Source organism: Bombina bombina, chromosome 4 (genome assembly GCF_027579735.1).
Source record: "Bombina bombina isolate aBomBom1 chromosome 4, aBomBom1.pri, whole genome shotgun sequence".
Lineage (NCBI taxonomy): Eukaryota > Metazoa > Chordata > Amphibia > Anura > Bombinatoridae > Bombina > Bombina bombina.
The window spans coordinates 869852140-869876450 of NC_069502.1; the positions used below are offsets into that span (position 1 = coordinate 869852140).

The 24311-nt window shown below is 41.9% G+C and overlaps 1 protein-coding gene across 2 annotated transcripts in view; it reads left to right on the forward strand.

The window, feature by feature from the left end:
• The first annotated feature begins 376 nt into the window (after window positions 1-376).
• LOC128657361 (oocyte zinc finger protein XlCOF7.1-like) overlaps window positions 377-24311 on the forward strand; it is a 41232-nt gene continuing 17297 nt past the window's right edge. For both annotated transcript variants that reach the window (XM_053711679.1, XM_053711678.1), the window contains exons 1-6: window positions 377-551; window positions 5362-5421; window positions 8647-8794; window positions 9244-9330; window positions 10326-10424; window positions 17852-17959. In XM_053711679.1, the coding sequence (XP_053567654.1) occupies window positions 474-551; window positions 5362-5421; window positions 8647-8794; window positions 9244-9330; window positions 10326-10424; window positions 17852-17959 (580 nt within the window). In that variant the 5' untranslated portion in view covers window positions 377-473. The remainder of the gene's footprint in view (window positions 552-5361; window positions 5422-8646; window positions 8795-9243; window positions 9331-10325; window positions 10425-17851; window positions 17960-24311) is intronic.

Genomic DNA, 24311 nt, shown 5'->3' on the forward strand with positions numbered 1-24311 from the left:
AGGGGACACAATAAATAATTAAAGTATATTGTAGACTTTTTTTTTATATATATATACGATTTATCATTTTATATTACCATCTCAAAGTGTTTAATGTCCCTTTAATTTAACTGTTGGTTATGCAAATCTGGGGAGTGAGTAATACAGATATTTATCTTTTTAAACAATTACAATTTTCAAGTAGACTGACCCTTTAATATTAAAAAAAAAAGTATCACCCCTGTGACGTTTGACAAACATGCTTTATAAAGATTGTCACATGTTGTCACTGTATGTTATCTGCTCTTCATGCAGCTGGTCACATGTATAGTATTAGATTGTGCCTAAGTAAAATAAACGTGTTTAATATCACATAATTATCTCTACCATAATATGAAACAGGAATAGTTCTGATGCTGTCCCATCTCTCATGTTGCCATTTTTCTTTCTTCTCACAGTTGTCACATTTATAGCAACTGACTCAGTCACTGACGATGAACATATACAGTAAGCAGATGGCAGAGCAGTTCCTGAGTCAGGCCCTGGGCATCATCTGCCTGCTGACTGGAGAGGTGAGAGCTGAGAGCTGCTTCTAATCCACCAGACCTATCTCATTAACCCCTTAGTGACCATAGCACTTTTCCATTTGCTGACCGTTTGGGACCAGGGCTATTTTTATATTTCTGCGGTGTTTGTGTTTAGCTGTAATTTTCCTCTTACTCGTTTACTGTACCCACACATATTATATAACGTTTTTCTCGCCATTAAATGGACTTTCTAAGATACCATTATTTTCATCATACAATATAATTTACTATAATTTTTTTTTATTATAAAATATGTTGGAAAAAAACACACTTTTTCTAACTTTGACCCCCAAAATCTGTTACACATCTACAATCACCAAAAAACACCCATGCTAAATAGAGTTTAGAAATAACCAATGTTTACATGTTCTTTGCTTTTTTTGAAAGTTATAGCGATATTTACATTGGAACACTGATATCTGTCAGGAATCCCTGAATAAACCTTCACATGTACAGTATATATTTTTTTTAATAGACAACCCAAAGTATTGATCTAGGCCCATTTTGGTATATTTCATGCCACGATTTCACTGCCAAATGCCATCAAATAAAAAAAAAAACGTAAATTTTTTCACAATTTTTTTCACAAACTTTAGGTTTCTCACTGAAATTATTTACAAACAGCTTGTGGAATGATGGCACAAATAGTTGTAAATGATTCTCTGGGATCCCCTTTGTTCAGAAATAGCAGACATATATGGCTTTGGCATTGCTTTTTGGTAATTAGAAGGGCGCTAAATGCTGCTGCACATCACACGTGTATTGTGCCCAGCTGTGAAGGGGTTAATTAGGGAGCTTGTAGGTAACTTGTAGGGTTCATTTTAGCTTTAGTGTAGAGATCAGCCTCCCACCTGACACACCCATCCCCTGATCCCTCCCAAACAGCTCACTTTCCTCCTCCACCCCACAATTGTTCCCGCCATCTTAAGTACTGGCAGAAAGTCTGGCAGTACTAAAATAAAAGGCTTTCTTTTCTTTTTTTTTTTCTTTTTTTAAAAAAAAATATATATTCAGCAGTGATGGATCCCCCCTTAGCCCCCAACCTCCCTTATCCCCCCCCAAACAGCTCTCTAACCCTCTCCCCGCTACCTATTTGCACCCATCTTGGTAAAATAAATCCAACATTTTCTGTAGTGTAGCTGCCCCCCCTCCATAACCTATCTGCCCCTCTCCCTCCATTAATTAAACTTTTTATTTTCTATAGTGTAGCAATCCCACCCGCCCGTGTGCCCGCATCCGTGCTCTCTCAAGATCGCTTCCACCGCTTGAAACCCCAGAGGACGTGCCAGGCACGTCCTTGGTCACTAACTGACACCCCATGTAGGACGTGTCTGGCACGTCCTCGGTTGTTAAGGGGTTAATGCTAACATCAACTTGGCCACCTGCATACCCTCTTCCAAGCACCCAGGCTTCCCATCACAAATCTCCAGGGCAAAACCTCCCTCAGCCCCCCTAGCACCTAAGGGTCACTGCACAACTATCCACTGCAAAGAATCCATTAACAGCCAGTGTACCTTGCTCAATTATTCACTATTAAACCTCACCCAGCACTCAGGGGTTCCTGCACAAACCCCATCACAAAATCTCCCTAGCACCTAGGGGTCCCTGCTTAACAAGCCAATGCATCTCTCTATAGCAACCATGGGTACCTGCACAACCTACTATTCAACAACCCCCCCAGCACCCAGGGTGTTTTGAACATCTATCCACTGTAAAATATCACCCAGTGTCCTACTGTAAAACCTCCACCAGCATCCAGGGACCCCTAAACAACTCAGCATCACACTACCTTCCCCCAGCATCCAAGGTCTCCTATACAACCCTCCAGTGCAATATCCCCCAGCACCCAAGGTCCTCTGCACAACTCTTCACTGCAAAAGACACTAAACAACCTTAGCACCCAAGCCCTTCCCCCACCCCATGACCTTACCATCAGAAACAAAAATTCCAAGCACTCAATGCCCTACTATATAACTCCCATGGCATAAACTTCCTCCAGATCCCAAGGGCCCCCCTGCATAATACCCAAAACAAAAAAACATAGAACACTAGTTTCCAATGGGCTACCAGACGATTAATCGAAAAAATAATCGGCCCATTAATCGATTATGAAAATAATCGTTAGTTGCAGCCCTAGAAAGTTGCTTAAAATTGTATGTTCTATCTGAATTATGAAAGTTTACTTCTGACTAGACTGTTGCTTTAATTAATGATCTTGCAATGTCTTCATTCTTGATTGAAGCTCATGTCCTCCATCTTCAGCATCTTCAAACCATGGAGGTCCCACAAAGTAATTCAGCATCCAGGGACCCCTAAACAACTCAGCATCACACTACCTTCCCCCAGCATCCAAGGTCTCCTATACAACCCTCCAGTGCAATATCCCCCAGCACCCAGGGTCCTCTGCACAACTCTTCACTGCAAAAGACACTAAACAACCTTAGCACCCAAGCCCTTCCCCCACCCCATGACCTTACCATCAGAAACAAAAATTCCAAGCACTCAATGCCCTACTATATAACTCCCATGGCATAAACTTCCTCCAGATCCCAAGGGCCCCCCTGCATAATACCCAAAACAAAAAAACATAGAACACTAGTTTCCAATGGGCTACCAGTCGATTAATCGAAAAAATAATCGGCCCATTAATCGATTATGAAAATAATCGTTAGTTGCAGCCCTAGAAAGTTGCTTAAAATTGTATGTTCTATCTGAATTATGAAAGTTTACTTTTGACTAGACTATTGCTTTAATTAATGGTCTTGCGATGTCTTCATTCTTGATTAAAGCTCATGTCCTCCATCTTCAGCATCTTCAAACCATGGAGGTCCCACAAAGTAATTCAGTCTGCTACTGCTACATTCTTTTGTGGTTCTCAAGACTGTAAAGAAAACCCCTTAATTTAAAGAGATTTAGAAGTAAACTAGAACTGGACAAATGCTAGTCCAGGGAAACAGAATCCGATGATTTTCTCTTTTTTAAGTATTTTATTTATTTGAAGGCACACAGTGCAAAAGAACATCTGCTATTACAGAAGAAGACAAAGGAGAAACACCAAGTAGATCTGATTCTAAAGGCGTACTATCGATACTAAGAGTTCTCTCTGTCTTATATAGATAGTCTTACAAATATATGAAATGGTGCATATAACTTTTACAGAGTTTCCTTTTTCAAAGTGATCCTGTATGCCTACATTTTCCAAAAATTATTACTTGGGATCCATGGCACGATCCGCTCAAGCCTCTCCCCTCCCCAGCCGGGGCAGAGGATACGCGTCACATAAATCTTCCAATAACAATACCGATCATGCAAATACATATGATAAACTGTTATCACTCAGCTAAGTTGAAGGTCGGATCCCTGGGGTGCCAACGACCAGCCGAGTTGGTTAAGTACTTAGCCCGATATGAAGGTGATTCTACCCCCTGTCAAAGTTAAGCCTCCACTCCCCCCTTAGTTGTGCCTCCAGAATGTAGTTCATGTTTCTGAGTGGATATAATATTTGGATTTGTTGTGTTGGGGTTAGTGTCTTAATATATGCTTCCCATTTTCTCATAAAATGTGTGGTCCTTTTTTGAAGATCCCCCAGAGCATCGGCCTGTTCATAAACCATCTGCTTATGTATCTCTCCCTTAAGATGGGCAAGGGCGGGCGGCTCACCTCTCAACCAGTATTTTAAAATAAGCTTCCTAGCCTGTAGGACAATAATATGAAAGAGTATTCTGACTTCTTGGGGCAGGTCTTGGAAATCCAGGAAGACTACAACCTGGGGCGATAGGGCCTGTTTAGCCAATAAGTTAGCATACCCCAGAGTCTATACAATCTTGGACAGGACCAGATCATATGTAGTAGTTCCGCTTTTGGCGTGGCACATTTTGGGCATTTTCCTTCTGAGTTAGGATCCCAAACTTTATACAGTTTGGGTGTGATGTATGCCTGATTGAGCAGTTTAATGTGTGCTTCCCTGGTGTCTGATGCTAGAGAGGCTCTCCTGACCTTGTGAATACTTTGCTGTATTAATGGGACTGGGACTTCCTTGTGCAATGTGTCTGACCACCTCTCACTGATTTGTTTTAATAGGGTGTAATTTTCCCAACGTCCTAGTATTTTATAGGTTAATGAAATGGAAGTGTTGCCTTGTTGGAAGGAGGTGAATAGGGAGTAGATAGGGCTGTCCACCCCCAGCATCTCTCCCGCCGAAATCAGAGAGGCTATGCAGTGTTTTATTTGCAAGTATGCAAAATGGTGAGAATGCAGAATATTGTGAAGCAGTTGTAAGTTTGCAAAGGTGCATACCGTTTTTCCGTCAGCTTCCAGAAGTTTTGAGATGGAGTCAATACCCCTGTCTCCCCATTCCCTAAAGGATTTTGAGGTAAGACCTGGAATAAAAGCAGGATTCCCCTGTATTGGTAAAAAAATTGTGGTTTCATGTTTAATACCAAGCTTCTTGCATATCTTACTCCAGGCATAGAGTGGCTGTTGCATGAGGGGGTAGTGGGTTAAGAGTTTGTCTGCTTTTGCTGCATTTAAATGGGGTAGAGCCTTAAGGGCCCATGGTTCAATAGCCTGTTTCTCAAGATCTGGGCTCGTAAAGCAATGCCCCCGTGAGCCAATCAATTACATATTTTGCCTGAGCAGCCCAGGCATAGTGTTCAAGATTCGGTACTGCTAGCCCTCCCGCCTCAACTGAGTTAAACATTTTTTGCCTATTTATTCTGTGTTTTTTGTTGGCCCAGATAAAACGAACAATCAGAGTTCCAAAACCCGATGATTTTCTCTTATATATTTTTTATAGGAATATGCTATTGTGAAGAAGAGGTCCTCCCACAGCAGCCTTCACCGGCAGAGCAGAGAGGTAAGTAATACTGGGGATTAAAACATCATATTAGTGTCATGTTACAATGACTCTTTTGTTTACTGACCTATCTGGCTCTGTGTGTTTTCCTATCTTCTCTCTGTATCTCTTGATGTTTTCAGTAACATTATGCCCCAAAAGCAGCATTCACTCACTGAGCGGAGAAGTGAGCAGTGCCTGGGGAATGTGACCTTATACCAGAGTCAGAGCACACCCTTATCTGACCCTGCGTGTACTTCCTACCTTCTTTCTGTGTCTCTGCGTGTTCTCTGTAACATTTTTCTGATATTAGTTATCACTCCTGCTTGCTTGCTAACTATGTTCAACTTCAGATCTTTACGCTCATATTACAAGTTGAAAGTAAAAAAAAATCACTCATGCACTAACCCGATGCACGTAAAGATCAGAAGTTAGAATATTGCGATAGCGTTATTAACGTACTCTTCATTAGACACCCATACTCATGCACTAACCCATAAACCACCACCTAGCCTACCACAGAGTCCCCACTACACTATTAAACTCTAAACCGCCACCCCCCACATCACAAAGTACATGCTACACTATTAACCTCTAATCCACCACACCCCCACATTGCAAAGTACAGACTACACTATTAACCCCTAAAGCGCCACACTCCACACATCGCAAGTACCCCTCTACACTATTAATCCCTAAACTACCACACCCCAACATCGTAAAGTACCTCTCTAGACCATAAACTCCTGAACCGCTACAACCTCCATCGCAAAGTACCTACTTACCTCTAAACCCCTAACCAGCTAACCCCCCATAGCATCCCCTATGTTACAAAAAAAAAAAACCCTAACATTACATTACTCAGTTATGCCTATTCTAAAACTAAAGCTCCAATTAAAAAACAAACAAAAATAAAACACACTCTAAAATAAAAAACTCTATACTAACACTAAAATAAACTATAGCAATAGCCGTTAGGGCCACAAAGCTAATAAGGGGATTGGAGAATTTAAGCTATGAGGAGAGGCTAGCCAAACTGGGTCTGTTTTCTTTAGAAAAAAGGCGCTTAAGAGGTGACATGATTACTTTATATAAATAAATTCAAGGCCCATATACAGAGATGCCAAAACTCTGTTTATTCCAAGAAAATTGTTTGTGACAAGAGGTCACAATTTAAGGTTGGAGGAAAGGAGATTTAATCTCCTGCAACAGAAATGTTTTTTTCACTGTAAGAGCAATAAAATTGTGGAACTCATTACCAAAGGAGGTAGTGAATGCCAATATCCTAGATACATTTAAAAATTGTTTGGATACATTTCTGTCTATAAACAAAATTCATAGATATGATTGCTAGTATTAAATGGGTCACCTTTTAGTGGGATTATTTAAGTTTAACTGGAGCTTTTTGTAAGTATTTTAGATTTGTATAGGTTCAACTCGATGGACTTTGGTCTTTTTTCAACCTCATCTACTATGTTAGAAGGGCTTTATGTAGGGCATTGCCCTAAAGTGACTTAGCTCTTTTTCACACAAAAAAAACTACTACCCCATTCTACAATACAAGAAGTAACCCCCCACACCCATAAAAAAGCCTATCTAAAAAACCTACTCTAAAAATTGCCCTGAAAAGGGCATATGGCTGGGCATTGCCCTTAAAATGGCATTTGGTAGGGCAGTACCCTAAAGCTTTTTTGCTGCCCAAAATGAAAAAATTAAAAACACCCAAAAAAATCCTGTCACGAAACCCACTCTTACGTGCTCACCAACTGCGGTGCTCTAATCCTGGCGGTGGTAGTTTTCTATCTTCATCCCGGCAGCGGTAGTGGTCTTATATATTCATCCATCTTCTTTTTTTTTCTTTTTCTTATCTTCCGTCCAATATCCTCTTCTTGGGTTACCTGCCGCACAGGAGATACCCCCTTTATATAGGGGTACCTTTGCATTGCTATTGGTTGATTTTCAAATTCAAATGATGCAATAGAATGAAAGTTTTTTTTCTTTCTATTGGCTGGCTTGAATTTAATAATACAAATCAGCCAATAGCAATGCAAGGGTATCCCTTTATAAAGGGGGTACCTTGCATTAAAAATTCAGGTAACCACATGAAGAGGATGTTAGACAAAAGAAAAGAAGATGGAGGAAGATAGAAGACCGCTCCTGGGATGAAGATAGAAGACGCACAGCAGCCGGGATAGAAGAGGAGCATTGCAGTTGGCGATTACGTAGGAGCTTTTTTTGAGTAGGGTTTTTATTTTTAGAATAGGGATTTTGCAGTTCTTGGGCACTGCCCTACCAAATGCCCTTCTTAGTGATATTGTTACAGTTTATTATAGTGTTAGTATAGGGTTTTTTATTTTGGCGTTTTTTGTTTTTTTAGTTTTAGAACAGGCATGTGTTTTTTATTTTTGGAATTTTTTTTTTTCTTTTTTGTAATGTTAGTTTTTAAATCTATTTTTAGTTTGTTTTGTTTTTTTGTAACTTAGGGGGTGTTAGGTTAGGGGTTTAGAGGTTAGTGGGTACTTTGCAATGGGGGTTGTGGTGGTTTAGTAGTTAATAGTGTAGAGTGGTACTTTGCAATGTGGGGGTGTGGCTGTTTAGGGGTTAAAAGTGTACCCAGTACTTTGCCATGTGGCGGTGTGGCTGTTAAGAGGTTAAAAATGTAGCGTGTACTTTGCAATGTGGGGTTGTGGTGGTTTAGGGGTTAATGGGGTAGAAGGGTAATTTGCAATGTGGGGGTGTGGCTGTTTAGGGGTTAATAGTGTAGCTAGTACTTTGCAATATGGGGGTGTGGTGGTTTAGGGGTTAATGGGGTAGAAGGGTAATTTGCAATGTGGGGGTGTGGCTGTTTAGGGGTTAATAGTGTAGGTAGTACTTTGCGATGTGGGGGTGTGGTGGTTTAGGGGTTAATGGTGTAGAAGGGTATTTTGCAGTGTGGGGGTTTAGGGGTTAATAGTGTAGAGGGTACTATGCAGTGGGATATGTGGCAGTTTAGGGGTTAATAGTATGGTCTAATGCAACCTTTTACTTTGGCCAAACTCTTTATGCAAAATTTCAGATTGCGTAAAATTTAAACAGTGCGCCACTTGTTATATTGATAAGAGTGTAAAAACCACTGCAATCTCACAATCGCATTTACGTTCCTCGCACTAACGGTAACGTGCCACTCGTAATGTAGCCCTCTGTCAGTGAAAGTGTGTGAAAGAACCAGTCCCTGTATCAGCACTGAATCAGTTGTGTGTGTTTCAGGTGCCTATAAAGTGTGATGATGTTGCCGTGTATTTCTCTATGGAGGAGTGGGAGTATATAGAGGGACACAAGGAGCTTTACAAGGACGTCATGATGGAGACTCATCAAGCACTAAGGACTATGGAGATACCAAGAAATGAGAGCTCAGGTAACTGTGTAGTAATAAATATCTCACTCAGGAAATGCACATATACTACTAAAGTGACTGACAGAGTCAGCAGTGAATCCGTCATGTGTGATCTAATGAACTAACTTATTATAAAGTAGCTTTCCCTTATAACCAACAACAATAATAAAAACACATTTAAAGATTTAAGAGGGAGTAATTTATATATGTAAATATTTTATATGTAAAAAGTAAGAGATGCTTTGTTCTTAAAAATGTAATATATTTTAACCTGTAATGACCATGACATACCATGTATGTCGCTGTTAAGGGATTTCCCCTCCCCCCCCTGTAATGCACTATTAAAAAAAAACAAGCACCCTTAAAAGACTAGCGACTTACCCTCATTAAGGGGTTAAGATACTTTTTTTTTTAAATGCAACAAAAATTGTTTTATATTCATTTAACAAACTTAACTAATTGTTTATTAGAACTATCAGGTCACAGTGATGAAAATCTAGACACAGGAGAACATGGAGAACTTGTACAGAATATTCAGCCATCAGATGTCTCTGCAGGTGAATGATCATTCTATGGTATAAGCTTCACGGTTAGAAAACTCAGATTCTGAAATGATTTCACCCTATGTAAATGATGACTCTCTGTACAGACAGATTGCAATAATTATGTATTTGGTACACAAACATACACTGTGTTCTCTTCTGTCTCACCCTCTTCTTCATGAAAATATTGCACACACACGTCCTCTCTTCTCTCTCACCTCTGCTTCAGGTGAATAGTAAATACACATGCCCTCTATTCTCATCACTCTTCCCTTCTCTCTCACTACCTGCTTCCTCACAGTTTGCTTCATGTAAATCATTTGTGCCCTCTACATTCTCCTCCCCCTCTAGTTCATTAAATGGTATTCTAAAAACTCAGTAATTTTGGCCATTAATAAACATGTTACTTAATATAGGAATAAATTGCCAACTGGTACTTTTCAATATAATTATCCTTTTGAATCAATGAGGCCTATTTAACAACGGTCTGTCACTGCCCCCTGCAGATTCGCGGCCAATCGGCCACCAGCAGGGGGTGTCAATCAACCCGATCGTACTCGATCAGGTTGAATTGTGGCGATTTCTGTCCGCCTCCTCAGAGCAGGCAGACAGGTTATGGAGCAGCGGTCTTTAGACCGCTGCTCCATAACTTGTGTTTCTGGCGAGTCTGAAGGCTCGCAAAAAACACGGGGCGTCAAGCTCCATATGGAGCTTGATAGATATGCCCCAATAACTGTAGTGGAATATTATTTCATTAACAGATTATTATATGTATATTTAAGTTCTGAAATATGTTTTGGGTGTATTTGCTTCATACTCATACCTTTAAATTTGCCATATATTTTAAATATTTAACGTAACATCTGAATTTTAAAATCTAATAAAAATACATTTTATTGATCAATCTCAATATGCCCCAAATATTAAGTGGCAAGTTAAACATTGGTTGCTTTTCGAGTGAAATAAAATCCTAAAACATTAAATATTGTCTAAATTTAATGTTCTGACAGATGACATTAATACTGACATAGATGTTAAAACAGAAGATCTGAGTGTAACGTGTCAGCTGGAAGCTCCAATGCAGGAAATGTGTTACAGCGACAATGAAGGTAAGTGCACATGTGTGACGTGTCTTCTGTTTATGAGGTATTGCCTGGCTTTTACAGCTTATTGTCTGTGGATCACCAGTCAGGTTGTCACCTCAATCACACACTGAGTGTCACAGTACATTATAGCCTGATACTGTCCGTCTGTTGTCACATTTCTAGTGTTTGGTTATCCTGATCACTTGACACCCAAGCCCTATACAGCTGCTGTCATTTATATCTGCCAGAGTATTATCATTAATTTCTTTCTAATGGCAGTGAGTCCACAAAATCCATTCATAACCTATGGGAAATACTGTACCTGGCCACCAGGAGGAGGCAAAGACATCCCAAACAGAGCATTGAAATATCCCTCCCACTTCCCCTACCCTCCCAGTAGTCTAGTTTCATGCAGGTAGGCAGCAAGAGGTGCTCTGCTGAATATTCTGATTTTATTGTCCTCAATGTGGCCCCAGCTACATTCCATCTTTATACTCTACTTCAATCAGACAACATCAGTGGCATATGTCAACTATCAGCCCAGAACTCGCAGCTTTCTGTCGATGCTGGAGGTATCTTGTATTCTACAATGGGAAGAGACATATGAATGCCAAATATCATCCATCCACATTCCAGGTGGGGAGAACAGGGAAGTGGATTTTCTGGGGAATGGTCTGTAAACCAGGAGGTTTTCTGCAAAATCATCCACAGGTGAGGGTGCCCGGATATAGCTCTGATGGCTTCTTGTCTTAATGACAAACTTCTCGGCTCAGGGTCCGTTCTTTTATCATCTCGATTCTTTGAGGCTGACTGCATGGAGAATGAACAGTTTTGTCTCAGAGAGGATTCTGTGAGGTGGTGATTGATTCTCTTATTCCGGTAACCGTTTTACGTGCAAGATGTATTTACCATATTGTGTGGAGGACTTATCTGTCTTGGTGCGCTGAGCATAGGTTTCCTTGGCACAAGGTGAAGACTCTGCTTATACTTCAGTTTCTGCAGGATAGTTTAGAGATGGCTAGTTCTCTTAAAGGTCAGATTTCTGCTCTTTCTGTATTGTAACATAAGAGGTTGGTTCGGTTGCCAGATGTTCAGTTGTTTTTTCAAGCTATTGCTAGAATTAGACCTGTTTTCAAACCTATTGCTCCTCCATGGAGAAGGAAAGCTGGATCCCCATTTGAGCACAAAAGGAGCGCAAAAATCTGTAGACAAGCTGGCAAAAATTGAAGCAAGCTCCTGAGCGGTAGGCAGCTTCTTCAAGGGAATGCAATGTGACATTTTAGAAAAACGGTCAACCACCATTAGGATAACAGTAACAGCTTGACAATGAAGTCCATGGAAAGTTGTGTCCAAGGACGCTCACCATTAGCAATTGGTTGGAGAAGACCCACAGGAAGACGTCGAGTAGTCATGTTCTGTGCACAGACTGAGCAGGAGGCAACATACGCAGCATCATCAGAACGAAGACCTGGCCACCAGAATTGTCGAGTGACAGACCAAATCATTTGGTTTTTGCCCGCGTGACCTGCTGCTTTAGGATAGTGGTAAGTGTGCAGTAGTTTAGTTTGAAGATTCTCATGTACAAAGCACTTACCACTAGGTTTCTCAGGAGGTGCATTGGTTTGTGCAGTCAGGATCTCCTCCCCCAAGGGAGAAGTCAAATTAGTACGTATGGTGGCCAAAATATGGTTAGGAGGTATAACTGGAGTAGGCACAGACTCCTCCTTGGACAGAGGTGAAAATTGTCGAGAGAGGGCATCAGCCCTAACATTCTTACTACCAGGCAGGTAGGAGACTACATAATTAAACCGAGACAAAAATAGCGCCCATCTGGCCTGTCGGAGTGACAAACGTTTTGCTTCGGATAGATAAGTTAAATTCTTGTGGTCAGTAAGAAGGAACACTGGTACGCTAGTACTCTCGAGAAGATGCCTCCATTCCTTGAGTGCCAAAATTATGGCCAATGATTCCCTTTTGCCAATTTCATAATTGCACTCCGCTGGAGATAATTTCTTAGAGAAGAAACTGCACGGATGCAAGGAACCGTCAGGCGTAGGACGTTGAGACAAGAGGGCACCTACTCCAGAGTCTCAGACGCATCAACCTCAAGAATAAAAGGCAAGACAGGGTTAGGATGAGCCAGAACTGAAGCGGCTGTGATACAAAAGCACTGTCAATGAAATAGCCCACAGCACCGGAGTCAACAAGAGCCTGGGTGACTATAGAGGAGTCCTCCCAGGAATGGACAACCGTGACCAAAGGTTTCTCCTTTAGCTGTTCCGGGGACAAGGATAAACCACCCAAGGTCTGCCCCCGACAGGACCTTAGGTGCGAGTGTTTCCCGGCCATGTAGGACAAGACTTTAAAAGGTGGCCCTGTAACCCACAATAGAGGCAGAGCCCCTCCCTCCTCCTAAAGGCCCTCTCTGCTGCGGAGAGACGGGTGAATCCCAACTGCATCGGCTCAGCAGTACCTGGTGACTGGACCAGGAGGCATGGGAAGAGAGGGAGGCATGGGTGTGAAAGGAAACGTAAGGGACAACGGAACAGTAGGCTTCCGCAAGCGCTTCTTGAAAGAGGGCCTCTCTCTGAGTCTGATGTCAATTAGGATTAAAAAAGACACCAATGCCTCGAGGTCCTCTGGTAAATCTCTGACAGCAAAAGGGCTTCATTGTTCCAACCTACCTCTGCGGCAAGCGTACGGAACTCAATGGCATACTGTGCAACAGATCTCGTACCTTGCTGAATGGACATTAGTCATTTGGCAGCAGAGGAAGAGCGAGCCGGAACATCAAATACCCTTCGAAAGGAGGCCACAAATTCAGGAATATTATAAATCACTGGTTTATTAGTCTCCCACAAGGGCAAAAGTATACTGAACAGAGGCCCTTTAAATAATAAGTATGACATCATAAACCTGGGACTGCAACCTGTCTCACACTGATGATATTCACTAGTTTGGCCATAAGTGGGCGCATAGATGAGTGAGCAGCGTTACACACTCTGCATCAGATTCAGTGAGAGAGGTAAGTAAAATGGCATCCAGCAGCAAATAGCAAACAAAGCAGGGTGAAACCCTGACAGAGTATTTCCAGTCCAGCGGCCTCTGCCATAATGCCCATAACCACCATCCCACATGGGTGATGATGCATCAGAAATGAGCAATCATGGTCTGTTACTGATTTACATTGCATGATACAGAGCGGCCGCACTAGAAGTAATACACGCCTGCATGTGGCTCCTCCTCTCTCTACAGTGTCTGTCGGCACCTACTCAGCGTCTCCTCGGTTACTAGAAGACTGAAATCTAAGCAATTAGGAAAACGTATCACCCCCATATATATTAAAGTGAAGGTAAACTTTGGTGAATGAAAGTCAGTTTTTTAAAAATACTATTAAAAACAGGGGCACTTTCATTCATCAAAGTTTACAAAGAAGCCGTTTTGTTAAAAAAATTACCTTTTTTTCTTTTCACTGCTACAGCAGCTTCCCCCACATAGAGATCCTCTATTCACACGTCAGCAATGACTAGTCCTGCTTCCTCCAATCACAGCTTTCCCCCCAGGGTAGTCATTGCCTGAGGCCATGCTGTGATTGGAGAAAGCAGGATTAGTCATTGCTGACGTGTGAATAGAGGATCTCTAGGTGGGGGAAGCTGCTGTAGTAGTGAAAAGAAAAAAAGGTAATTTTTTTTAACAAAACGGCTGCTTTGTAAACTTTGATGAATGAAAGTGCCCCTGTTTTTAATAGTATTTTTAATAATTATGTGAATAATTTTTATTAGATAGTGAATACTATCAAGTAAAGGGGTCGTACTGTGATGTTGATGTGAGTGCATTTAAAATAATTTACTAGCTACAAATACACCCCCATTGTAACCTTCCCATGTGATGTGACAATATTTATAAAAAAAACAAAAAACATTGTTCATTTAAACCTCACAATAACCTGTTTATTTTTTAAATTGTTTATTGTGAGGTTTTAATGAACAATGTTGAATGTTTTTTTGTTTTAATACCTACTAAATCTGTTCACATCACATGTGAATTCTGATTGGTTACCACTGGGGTGTATTTGTAGCTAGTAATGTAACTGATTCACAGCTAACTCACTTTACTGCATGACACAGGTTGTATTTACTGTTGTGCTAATATCATTAAAGGACCAGTTAACACAGTAAATTTGTATAATCAACAAATGCAAGATAACAAGACAATAGCAAAATCACTTAGTCTGAACTTCAAATGAGTAGTAGATTTTTTTTTCTGACAATTTTAAAAGTTATGTCTTTTTCCACTCCCCCTGTACCATGTGACAGCCATCAGCCAATCACAAATGCATACACGTACCATGTGACAGCCATCTGCCATTCACAAATGCATACATACTTATTCTTGCACATGCTCAGTAGAAGCTGGTGACTCAAAAAGTTTAAATATAAAAAAACTGTGCACATTTAGTTAATGGAAGTAAATTGGAAAGCTGTTTAAAATGGCAGGCTCTATCAGAATAATGAAAGTTTAATTTTGATTGAGTGTCCCTTTAAAAGGAATGTTACTTCTAGATGTGACTGCTAGTGATGAAGGCTCAGGTTTATTTGCCATCAATCACACACTTTTTTGTATTTATTTTAATCAAATTTTTAAAAATAGATCCTAGAACATGTTTGTTACAGCCCAACCACTCAGGGGTTAAAAAGATAGATCCTAGCCGCAATGAAACACACACACAGAAAATGGCTTGTCACTCTTTCAAATTATACTAAACTAGTACTAAAGCCCGTGTACACGGGCCATTTTTTTCAGAACAGCGGTCCCACCCCTTGCTCTCTCCCCCCTTTCTTTTGCTCTCTCTTCCCCCCTCTCTTTTGCTTTCTTTCCCCCCTCTCTTTTGCTTTCTCTCCCCCCTCTCCTTTGTTCTCTCTCTCCCCTCTTTTGCTCTCTCTCTCCCCTCTTTTGCTCTCTCTCTCCCCTCTTTTGCTCTCTCTCTCCCCTCTTTGGCTCTCTCCATCCTTTCTTTTGCTCTCTCTCCCCCCTCTTTGGCTCTCCCCCCCCCTCTTTGGCTCTCTCCCCTCTTTTGCTCTCTCTCCTCTTTGGCTCTCTCTCTCCCCTCTTTGGCTCCCCCCCCCTTTGGCTCTCTCTCCCCCCTCTTTGGCTCTCTCTCCCCCCTCTTTGGCTCTCTCTCCCCCCTCTTTGGCTCTCTCTCTCCCCCCTCTTTGGCTCTCCCCTCCCCTTTGGCTCCCCCCTCCCCTTTGGCTCCCCCCCTCTTTGGCTCTCCCCCCCCCCTCTTTTGCTCTCCCCTCCCCTCTTTGGCTCTCTCCCCCCTCTTTTGTTCTCTCCCCCCTCTTTGGCGCTCTCCCCCCCTCTTTGGCTCTGCCCCCCCCTCTTTGGCTCTCTCTCCCCCCTCTTTGTCTCTCTCTTTGGCTCTCTTTCCTCTTTGGCTCTCTCTCTCCCCCCTCTTTGGCTCTCCCCCCCTTTAGCTCTCTCCCCCCCCCCCTTTGGCTCTCTCCCCCCCCCCTCTTTGGCTCTCTCTCCCCCCTCTTTGGCTCTCTCTCCCCCCTCTTTGGCTCTCTCTCCCCCCTCTTTGGCTCTCTCTCCTTTTTGGCTCTTTTTCCTCTTTGGCTCTCTCTCTCCCCCCTCTTTGGCTCTCCCCCCCTTCTCTTTGGCTCTCCCCCCCTTCTCTTTGGCTCTCTTCCCCCCCTTCTCTTTGGCTCTCTCTCCCCCCCCCCCCTTCTCTTTGGCTCTCTCTCCCCCCCCCCCTTCTCTTTGGCTCTCTCTCCCCCCCCCCTTCTCTTTGGCTCTCTGCCCCCCCCCCCTTCTCTTTGGCTCTCTGCCCCCCCCTTCTCTTTGGCTCTCTGCCCCCCCTTCTCTTTGGCTCTCTGCCCCCCCTTCTCTTTGGCTCTCTGCCCCCCCCTTCTCTTTGGCTCTCTGCCCCCCCCTTCTCTTTGGCTCTCTGCCCCCCCTTCTCTTTGGCTCTCTGCCCCCCCCTTCTCTTTGGCTCTCTGCCCCCCCCTTCTCTTTGGCTCTCTGCCCCCCCTTTCTCTTTGGCTCTCTGCCCCCCCCTTCTCTTTGGCTCTCTGCCCCCCCCCTTCTCTTTGGCTCTCTGCCCCCCCTTCTCTTTGGCTCTCTGCCCCCCCTTCTCTTTGGCTCTCTGCCCCCCCCTTCTCTTTGGCTCTCTGCCCCCCCTTCTCTTTGGCTCTCTGCCCCCCCGCCTTCTCTTTGGCTCTCTGCCCCCCCCGCCTTCTCTTTGGCTCTCTGCCCCCCCCTTCTCTTTGGCTCTCTGCCCCCCCCTTCTCTTTGGCTCTCTGCCCCCCCCCTTCTCTTTGGCTCTCTGCCCCCCCCCCTTCTCTTTGGCTCTCTGCCCCCCCCTTCTCTTTGGCTCTCAACCCCCCCCCTTCTCTTTGGCTCTCTGCCCCCCCTTCTCTTTGGCTCTCTGCTCCCCCCCCTTCTCTTTGGCTCTCTGCCCCCCCCTTCTCTTTGGCTCTCTGCCCCCCCCCCCCCTGCTCCCTCTCTGGCTCTGTCTTCGCGGGACCCCGCCCGGCCACGCCCCTCGCGACGCCCGGCCACGCCCCTCGCGACGCCCGGCCACGCCCCTCGCGACGCTCCCGTCGGCCACAAACAGCTGTGAGGTCTGGGGATCGCGTTGCCGCTTCTCACGCAGCAGACCTCACAGCTGTTGAGTAGCTTGCGCTCCCTAGCGCTCCCAGTCTGTCAGCTGTCAGCTATGCCGAGGTGCGCGAGAATAGAATCTAAGGCCAAGTGTTTGTCTGTACTGCGCATGACGGCTTCAGACAAACACTTGTCTTTTATAATATAGGATACTTGGGGGTGCTCCCTCTAGAAGTCGAGTGCTTTGCTGTTTATGTTACCGGATATAAAAGGTGGCGGGGCTAGTTGTTATGCCCGGGAAAATGTATCTCTTGGTGGGATCTTGGACACAAATGTGCAGTATGTGATTGGCTTTTGCATGTTTACATTTTGCATCTTCTACTCTATAAAAACCCTGTGTCTTGACCATTAAAATGAGTTACTCTCTACTGCACTAAGCATTGTCTGTGTGTTTGTAGGGGAGGGAAAGAGCTTCTTCTCTACAGAGCTTAATCACTGTGGATAGTGATTCCCATCACACTGTAAATAGTGATTCTTTAGTTTTTTTACTTTAGGTGAATATGATGCTAAGATTTAATATTGCACGGAATAAACAGAAGATTGATGGCTAATAAATATGTCAGATTTTGTAGAGCAGGAAATATTAGCATTGGTGAGTGTAAATGTGTGACATATCTGAGGGACGTAGCGCAGAGGTGAGTGTTTGTGTGTCATGTGCATTAGGGACGTAGGGTACTGGTTAGTGCACATATGGGGCATTCAGCTTAAAAGCTAAAATGTTATCATCTTGATATGATGTATATAGGTTATGTTAGAAACTGTAAATAATGTTTTGTTTTATTCAGGTGAAAACGATGCTAAGATTTTGCATACTACAGAAGAAACAGAAGATCAGTGGCTAAGAAATGTGCCTGAATCTCCACAGCAAAAAATATGTGACAGTATTAATATAGGTGAGTTTACATTTGTGTTGTGCCTGAGGGAAGCAGGGTACAGGTGAGTGCACGTATGTAACATTCCTGATGGATGCAGAGGTGAGTTTGTGTGTGAGCAGGGGCACATGTGAGTAAATGTGTATGACTGAGGGGCACAGGTGAGTGTATGTGTATGATATGTCTGAGGGACAAAGGGCACAGGCAAATGTACGTATATGTGACACCTTGCACAGGTTAGTGTACGTGTGTGAAGGTATTTAAGGGTGTAGGTGAGTGTGCAGGTGTGATGTGTCTTAGGGGCACACACCAGATGTGAGTCTACATGTGTGACGTGTCTGCAGGAGCAGGGCACATGTAAGTGTATATGTGTAACATGTCTGAAGGAAACAGGGCACAGTTGAGTGTACATGTCTGAGGAATACAGGTGATTGTACTTGTGTGACATGTCTGATGGACCAGGGCCCATGGGAGTTTATGTGTGTGATGTTTCTTTAAGGACACAGGGTACAAATGAGTGTATAATTTGAGAGATGAGCAATGGCACCACTCTTGTTACTTTGAGGGAACACTATATTTAAATGTATGGAATATAATCCAATATATAGTTATACTATGTAATTGTGTATAGGTGCTGAGTGTCAGAGAGAAACATATACAAGAACAATTCCAGCAAGAGAGCTGGACAGGATACTAACCAGAAAAGCACTCTACCCTCATGCGTATGGGCTTAGTGTATATAGGTTTTAAAATATATAAATTTTATTAGTTTATTTAAAAAGGGTTACACACAATAAAAACAGTTGCAGCAAGTAAAAGTGGTTTTCAAACTAATGTAGTGAAAAGGGTGGATAGTTAAAAATTCTTATCCTGAATTGATATCATGGATAGTAACTCCAACCTAAAGAGAATTTCTGGTAAATCTTAATGGTAAAGGTATGTTTGTCATCTTCTGTGGGCTAACATCCGTGCAAAATGGGGCCAAACCTATAAGGGGCCACTGTTCAGTCAAAGTGTGTGCTCATATATTGTATACCTCACTGAGTATTATATGGATACTAAAATAAATTGTGCCCATATGTACTCTGTGATAGAGTATTGCAACAGTAGTAGTATGGCTAGGTATGGATACCTTGTAAGTTACGTGTAGTGTGCACTTGTATATACAAATTACTTGTTAGTGTGCCCGTGGGTCACAATTAGAATATTGGTTGCTCCACAGATTAGAGGTATATCTCCGCCGTCATTTGTACTGCTCAATATCTAAAATGGAGCGTATGTATATAAATGAAACCACAGGAGTTACCGTGTGCTCAAACGTTAAGTTACAGTGTGACCAACTAATCGCAACTAACTATCAGTTGCTATTGATTAATTAAAAAGTTACATATCATATACTTTTATTATAAGATTTTCAGCAACATACAAAGGAGTGTAATATTAGGCGAGGAGGCTTAACACTAAAGCTCGCCACCAGGCAGGTATATGCAGGATAGGCGATTTATTTATTACAGCAGTAACCTAATTCAGCTGGTTTTTGAACCACCCGAACAGCAAGACTCCTATAGAGAGGCCTCTCACCCCACTGTGAATTATATACGCTTAGTATTGAATGTGCAAGTAAATAAGGAATGTCTATATGCCCTAAGGTCACACATAGATTGTGCAGTATTCCACAAGTTAAGGAATACAGAAGCCACTGTAAATCTGAGCTTAACGTTTGACCTGTATATACGTAAATGAATTGTACTCAGGGCACTGCTGTGTGTCTAAGCACTATACAGTACAGTTTACCTCAGGTTTGTCAAGTGTTGCCACTAAAAATACTTATTGTTAGTTGTTAAATATCATGTCATATGCTTGTAATTTGTACTGTGGGCAACCACCACAAGAGGTTAGTAAAAGAAATATGAGTAGCACAAAGCTTGCCCTGGGGCAGTAATACTTTGTGCTGAAATTACAGGTATGTGCTACTTAAGTACCTTAAATTAACTAGTATCGGATAAGCCCGAACAACAGATCTCCTAAGGAGATACCACTTCCCCCTTAGTAGATTAATACATAAGAAATACCACTTAGACTAAAAGCCAGTAGGTGAAACATGTTAAGGGAGGAATGACAGGATTGTTGGGTGTCCTGTAGTTTTAATTTTGCACTAGTCTAAGTGGTATTTCTTATGTATTAATCTACTAAGGGGGAAGTGGTATCTCCTTAGGAGATCTGTTGTTCGGGCTTATCCGATACTAGTTAATTTAAGGTACTTAAGTAGCACATACCTGTAATTTCAGCAAAAATATTACTGCCCCAGGGCAAGCTTTGTGATACTCATATTTCTTTTACTAACCTCTTGTGGTGGTTGCCCACAGTACAAATTACAAGCATATGATATGATATTTAACAACTAACAATAAGTTTTTTTAGTGGCAACACTTGACAAACCTGAGGTAAACTGTACTGTATAGTGCTTAGACACACAGCAGTGCCCTGAGTACAATTCATTTACGTATATACAGGTCAAACATTGAGCTCATATTTACAGTGGCTTCTGTATTCCTTAACTTGTGGAATACTGCACAATCTATGTGTGACCTTAGGGCATATAGACATTCCTTATTTACTTGCACATTTAATACTAAGCGTATATAATTCACAGTGGGGTGAGAGGCCTCTCTATAGGAGTCTTGCTGTTCGGGCAGTTAAAAAACCAGCTGATTTAGGTTACTGCCGTAATAAATAAATCGCCTATCCTGCATATACCTGCCTGGTGGCGAGCTTTAGTGTTAAGCCTTCTCGCCAAATGTTACACTCCTTTTATATGTTGCTGAAAATCTTATAATAAAAGTATACGATATGTAACTTTTTAATTAATCAATAGCAACTGATAGTTAGTTGCGATTAGTTGGTCACACTGTAACTTAACGTTTGAACACACGGTAACTCCTGTGGTTTCATTTATATACATACGCTCCATTTTAGGTATTGAGCAGTACAAATGACGGCAGAGATATACCTCTAATCTGTGTAGCAACCAATATTCTAATTGTGACCCACGGGCACACTAACAAGGAATTTGTATATACAAGTGCACACTACACGTAACTTACAAGGTATCTATACCTAGCCATACTACTACTGTTGCAATACTCTATCACAGAGTACATATGGGCACAATTTATTTTAGTATCCATATAATACTCAGTGAGGTATACAATATATGAGCACACACTTTGACTGAACAGTGGCCCCTAATAGTTTTGGCCCCATTTTGCACGGATGTTAGCCCACAGCAGATGACTAACATACCTTTACCATTAAGATTTACCACAAATCCTCTTTAGGTTGCAATTACTATCCATGATATCAATTCAGGATAAGAATTTGTAACTATCCACCCTTTTCACTACATTAGTTTGAAAACCACTTTTACTTGCTGCAACTGATTTTATTGTGTGTAACCTTTTTAAAATAAACTAATAAAGTTTATATTTTTTAAAACCTATATACACTAAGCCCATACGCATGAGGGTAGAGTGCTTTTCCGGTTAGTATCCTGTCCAGCTATCTTGCTGGAATTGTTCTTGTATACAAATGAGTGTATTTTTATGACATATATGGGGGAAGCTGGATACAGGTGAGTATATGTATATGACATGTCGAAGGGAAGCAGGGAACATGTGCGTATGTGTGTGACTGCCTGAGGGGCACAGGTGAGTGTGTGTATGATGTGTTTGGGTGATGCAGGATACAGGTGGGTGTATGAGGGGCACAGCCGAGGAGAGTGTATGTGTGTGATGTGTCTGAGGGATGCAGGGCACATGTGAATGTATGTGTGTGATGTGTCTGAGGGACACAGGTGAGTGTACGTGTGTGTCATGTCTAAGAGACGCAGGGGACAGGTGTTTGTGGGTGTCATGTCTGAGGGATGCAGAGCACAGGTAAATGTATGTGTTCGATGTGTCTGAGGGATGCAGAGCACAGGTGAGTGTACATGTGTGATGTGTCTGAGGGATGCAGGGGACAGGTGAGTGTACATTTGTGATGTGTCTGAGGGAAGCAGGGCATAGGTGAGTGTTTGTGTGTGATGTGTGTGAAATATGCTGGGGAGAGGTAAGTGTATTACGTGTGTGATGTGTCTGAGGGATGCAGGGCACAGGTGAGTGTTTGTGTGTGACGTTAAGATATTGCAATTTCCTTGTGCACTGTTAAAAAAAATAAAATGTGACCATAAGCACAGGTGAGTGTGTGATGCGCTTGAGGGGCTAAGGCCCGAGATGAGTGTATATGTATAATATTTCTAAGACAGGTGAGTGTTCATGTGTGACATGCCTGAAGGATGAAGGTCTCATGTGAGTAGATGTTTGTGACATATTGAAGGAATGCAGGGCGCAGCTGAGTGTATGGGTGATGTGTCTGAGGGACTGAAAGACTGAAAATGGCTTCAGCATAAGTGTATGACATGTTGACTTCCAGTGTGATATTTGAATTACTTTCTCCTTTTTATTGAAGACAAAAAATTACTTGTCATTGTTGCATATGTTTGTATTGTTTACAAAAAGACACATTTTTAAAGGGATACTAAACCCAATTTTTTTCTTTCATGATTCAGATAGAACATGCAATTTTAAGCAACTTTCTAATTCACTCCTATTATCAATTTTTCTGTGTTCTCTTCCTATCTTTATTTAAAAAGCAGGAATGTAAAGCTTAGGAGCCTGCCCATTTTTGGTTCAGAACCTGGGTTATGCTTGCTTCTTGGTTTGCTAAATGTAGCCACCAATAAGCAAGCGCTTTCCAGGGTTCTGAACCTAAAATGGGCCGGCTCAAGCTTTATATTCCTGTTTTTTAAATAAAGACAGCAAGAGAACGAATACATTTTGGTAATAGGAGTAAATTAGAAAGTTGCTTAAAATTGTATGCTCTTGTCTGAATCATGAAAGAAAAAAAACATAATTTATGTAAGAATTTACCTGATAAATTCATTTCTTTCATATTGGCAAGAGTCCATGAGCTAGTGACGTATGGGATATACATTCCTACCAGGAGGGGCAAAGTTTCCCAAACCTCAAAATGCCTATAAATACACCCCCCACCACACCCACAATTCAGTTTAACGAATAGCCAAGAAGTGGGGTGATAAGAAAGGTGCGAAAGCATCAACAAGGAATTAGAATAATTGTGCTTTATACAAAAAAATCATAACCACCATAAAAAGGGTGGGCCTCATGGACTCTTGCCAATATGAAAGAAATGAATTTATCAGGTAAATTCTTACATAAATTATGTTTTCTTTCATGTAATTGGCAAGAGTCCATCAGCTAGTGACGTATGGGATAGCAAATACCCAAGATGTGGAACTCCACGCAAGAGTCACTAGAGAGGGAGGGATAAAAATAAAGACAGCCAATTCCGCTGAAAAAATGAATCCACAACCCAAAACAAAAGTTTTAATCTTTATAATGAAAAAAACTGAAATTATAAGCAGAAGAATCAAACTGAAACAGCTGCCTGAAGTACTTTTCTACCAAAAACTGCTTCTGAAGAAGAGAAAACATCAAAATGGTAAAATTTAGTAAAAGTATGCAGAGAAAACCAAGTTGCTGCTTTGCAAATCTGATCAACAGAAGCTTCATTCTTAAAAGCCCAGGAAGTAGAAACTGACCTAGTAGAATGAGCCGTAATCCTCTGAGGCGGGGATTTACCCGACTCCAAATAAGCATGATGAATCAAAAGCTTTAACCAAGATGCCAAAGAAATGGCAGAAGCCTTCTGACCTTTCCTAGAACCAGAAAAGATAACAAAATAGACTAGAAGTCTTTCTGAAATCTTTAGTAGCTTCAACATAATATTTCAAAGCTCTTACCACATCCAAAGAATGTAAAGATGTCTCCAGAGAATTCTTAGGATTAGGACACAACGAAGGGACAACAATTTCTCTACTAATGTTGTTGGAATTCACAACTTTAGGTAAAAATTTAAATGAAGTCCGCAAAACCGCCTTATCCTGATGAAAAATCAGAAAAGGAGACTCACAAGAAAGAGCAGATAATTCAGAAACTCTTCTAGCAGAAGAGATGGCCAAAAGGAACAATACTTTCCAAGAAAGTAATTTAATGTCCAGAGAATGCATAGGCTCAAACGGAGGAGCCTGTAAAGCCCTCAAAACCAAATTAAGACTCCAAGGAGGAGAGATTGACTTAATGACAGGCTTGATACGAACCAAAGCCTGTACAAAACAATGAATATCAGGAAGATTAGCAATTTTTCTGTGGAACAGAACAGAAAGAGCAGAGATTTGTCCTTTCAAGGAACTTGCAGACAAACCCTTATCTAAACCATCCTGAAGAAACTGTAAAATTCTAGGAATTCTAAAAGA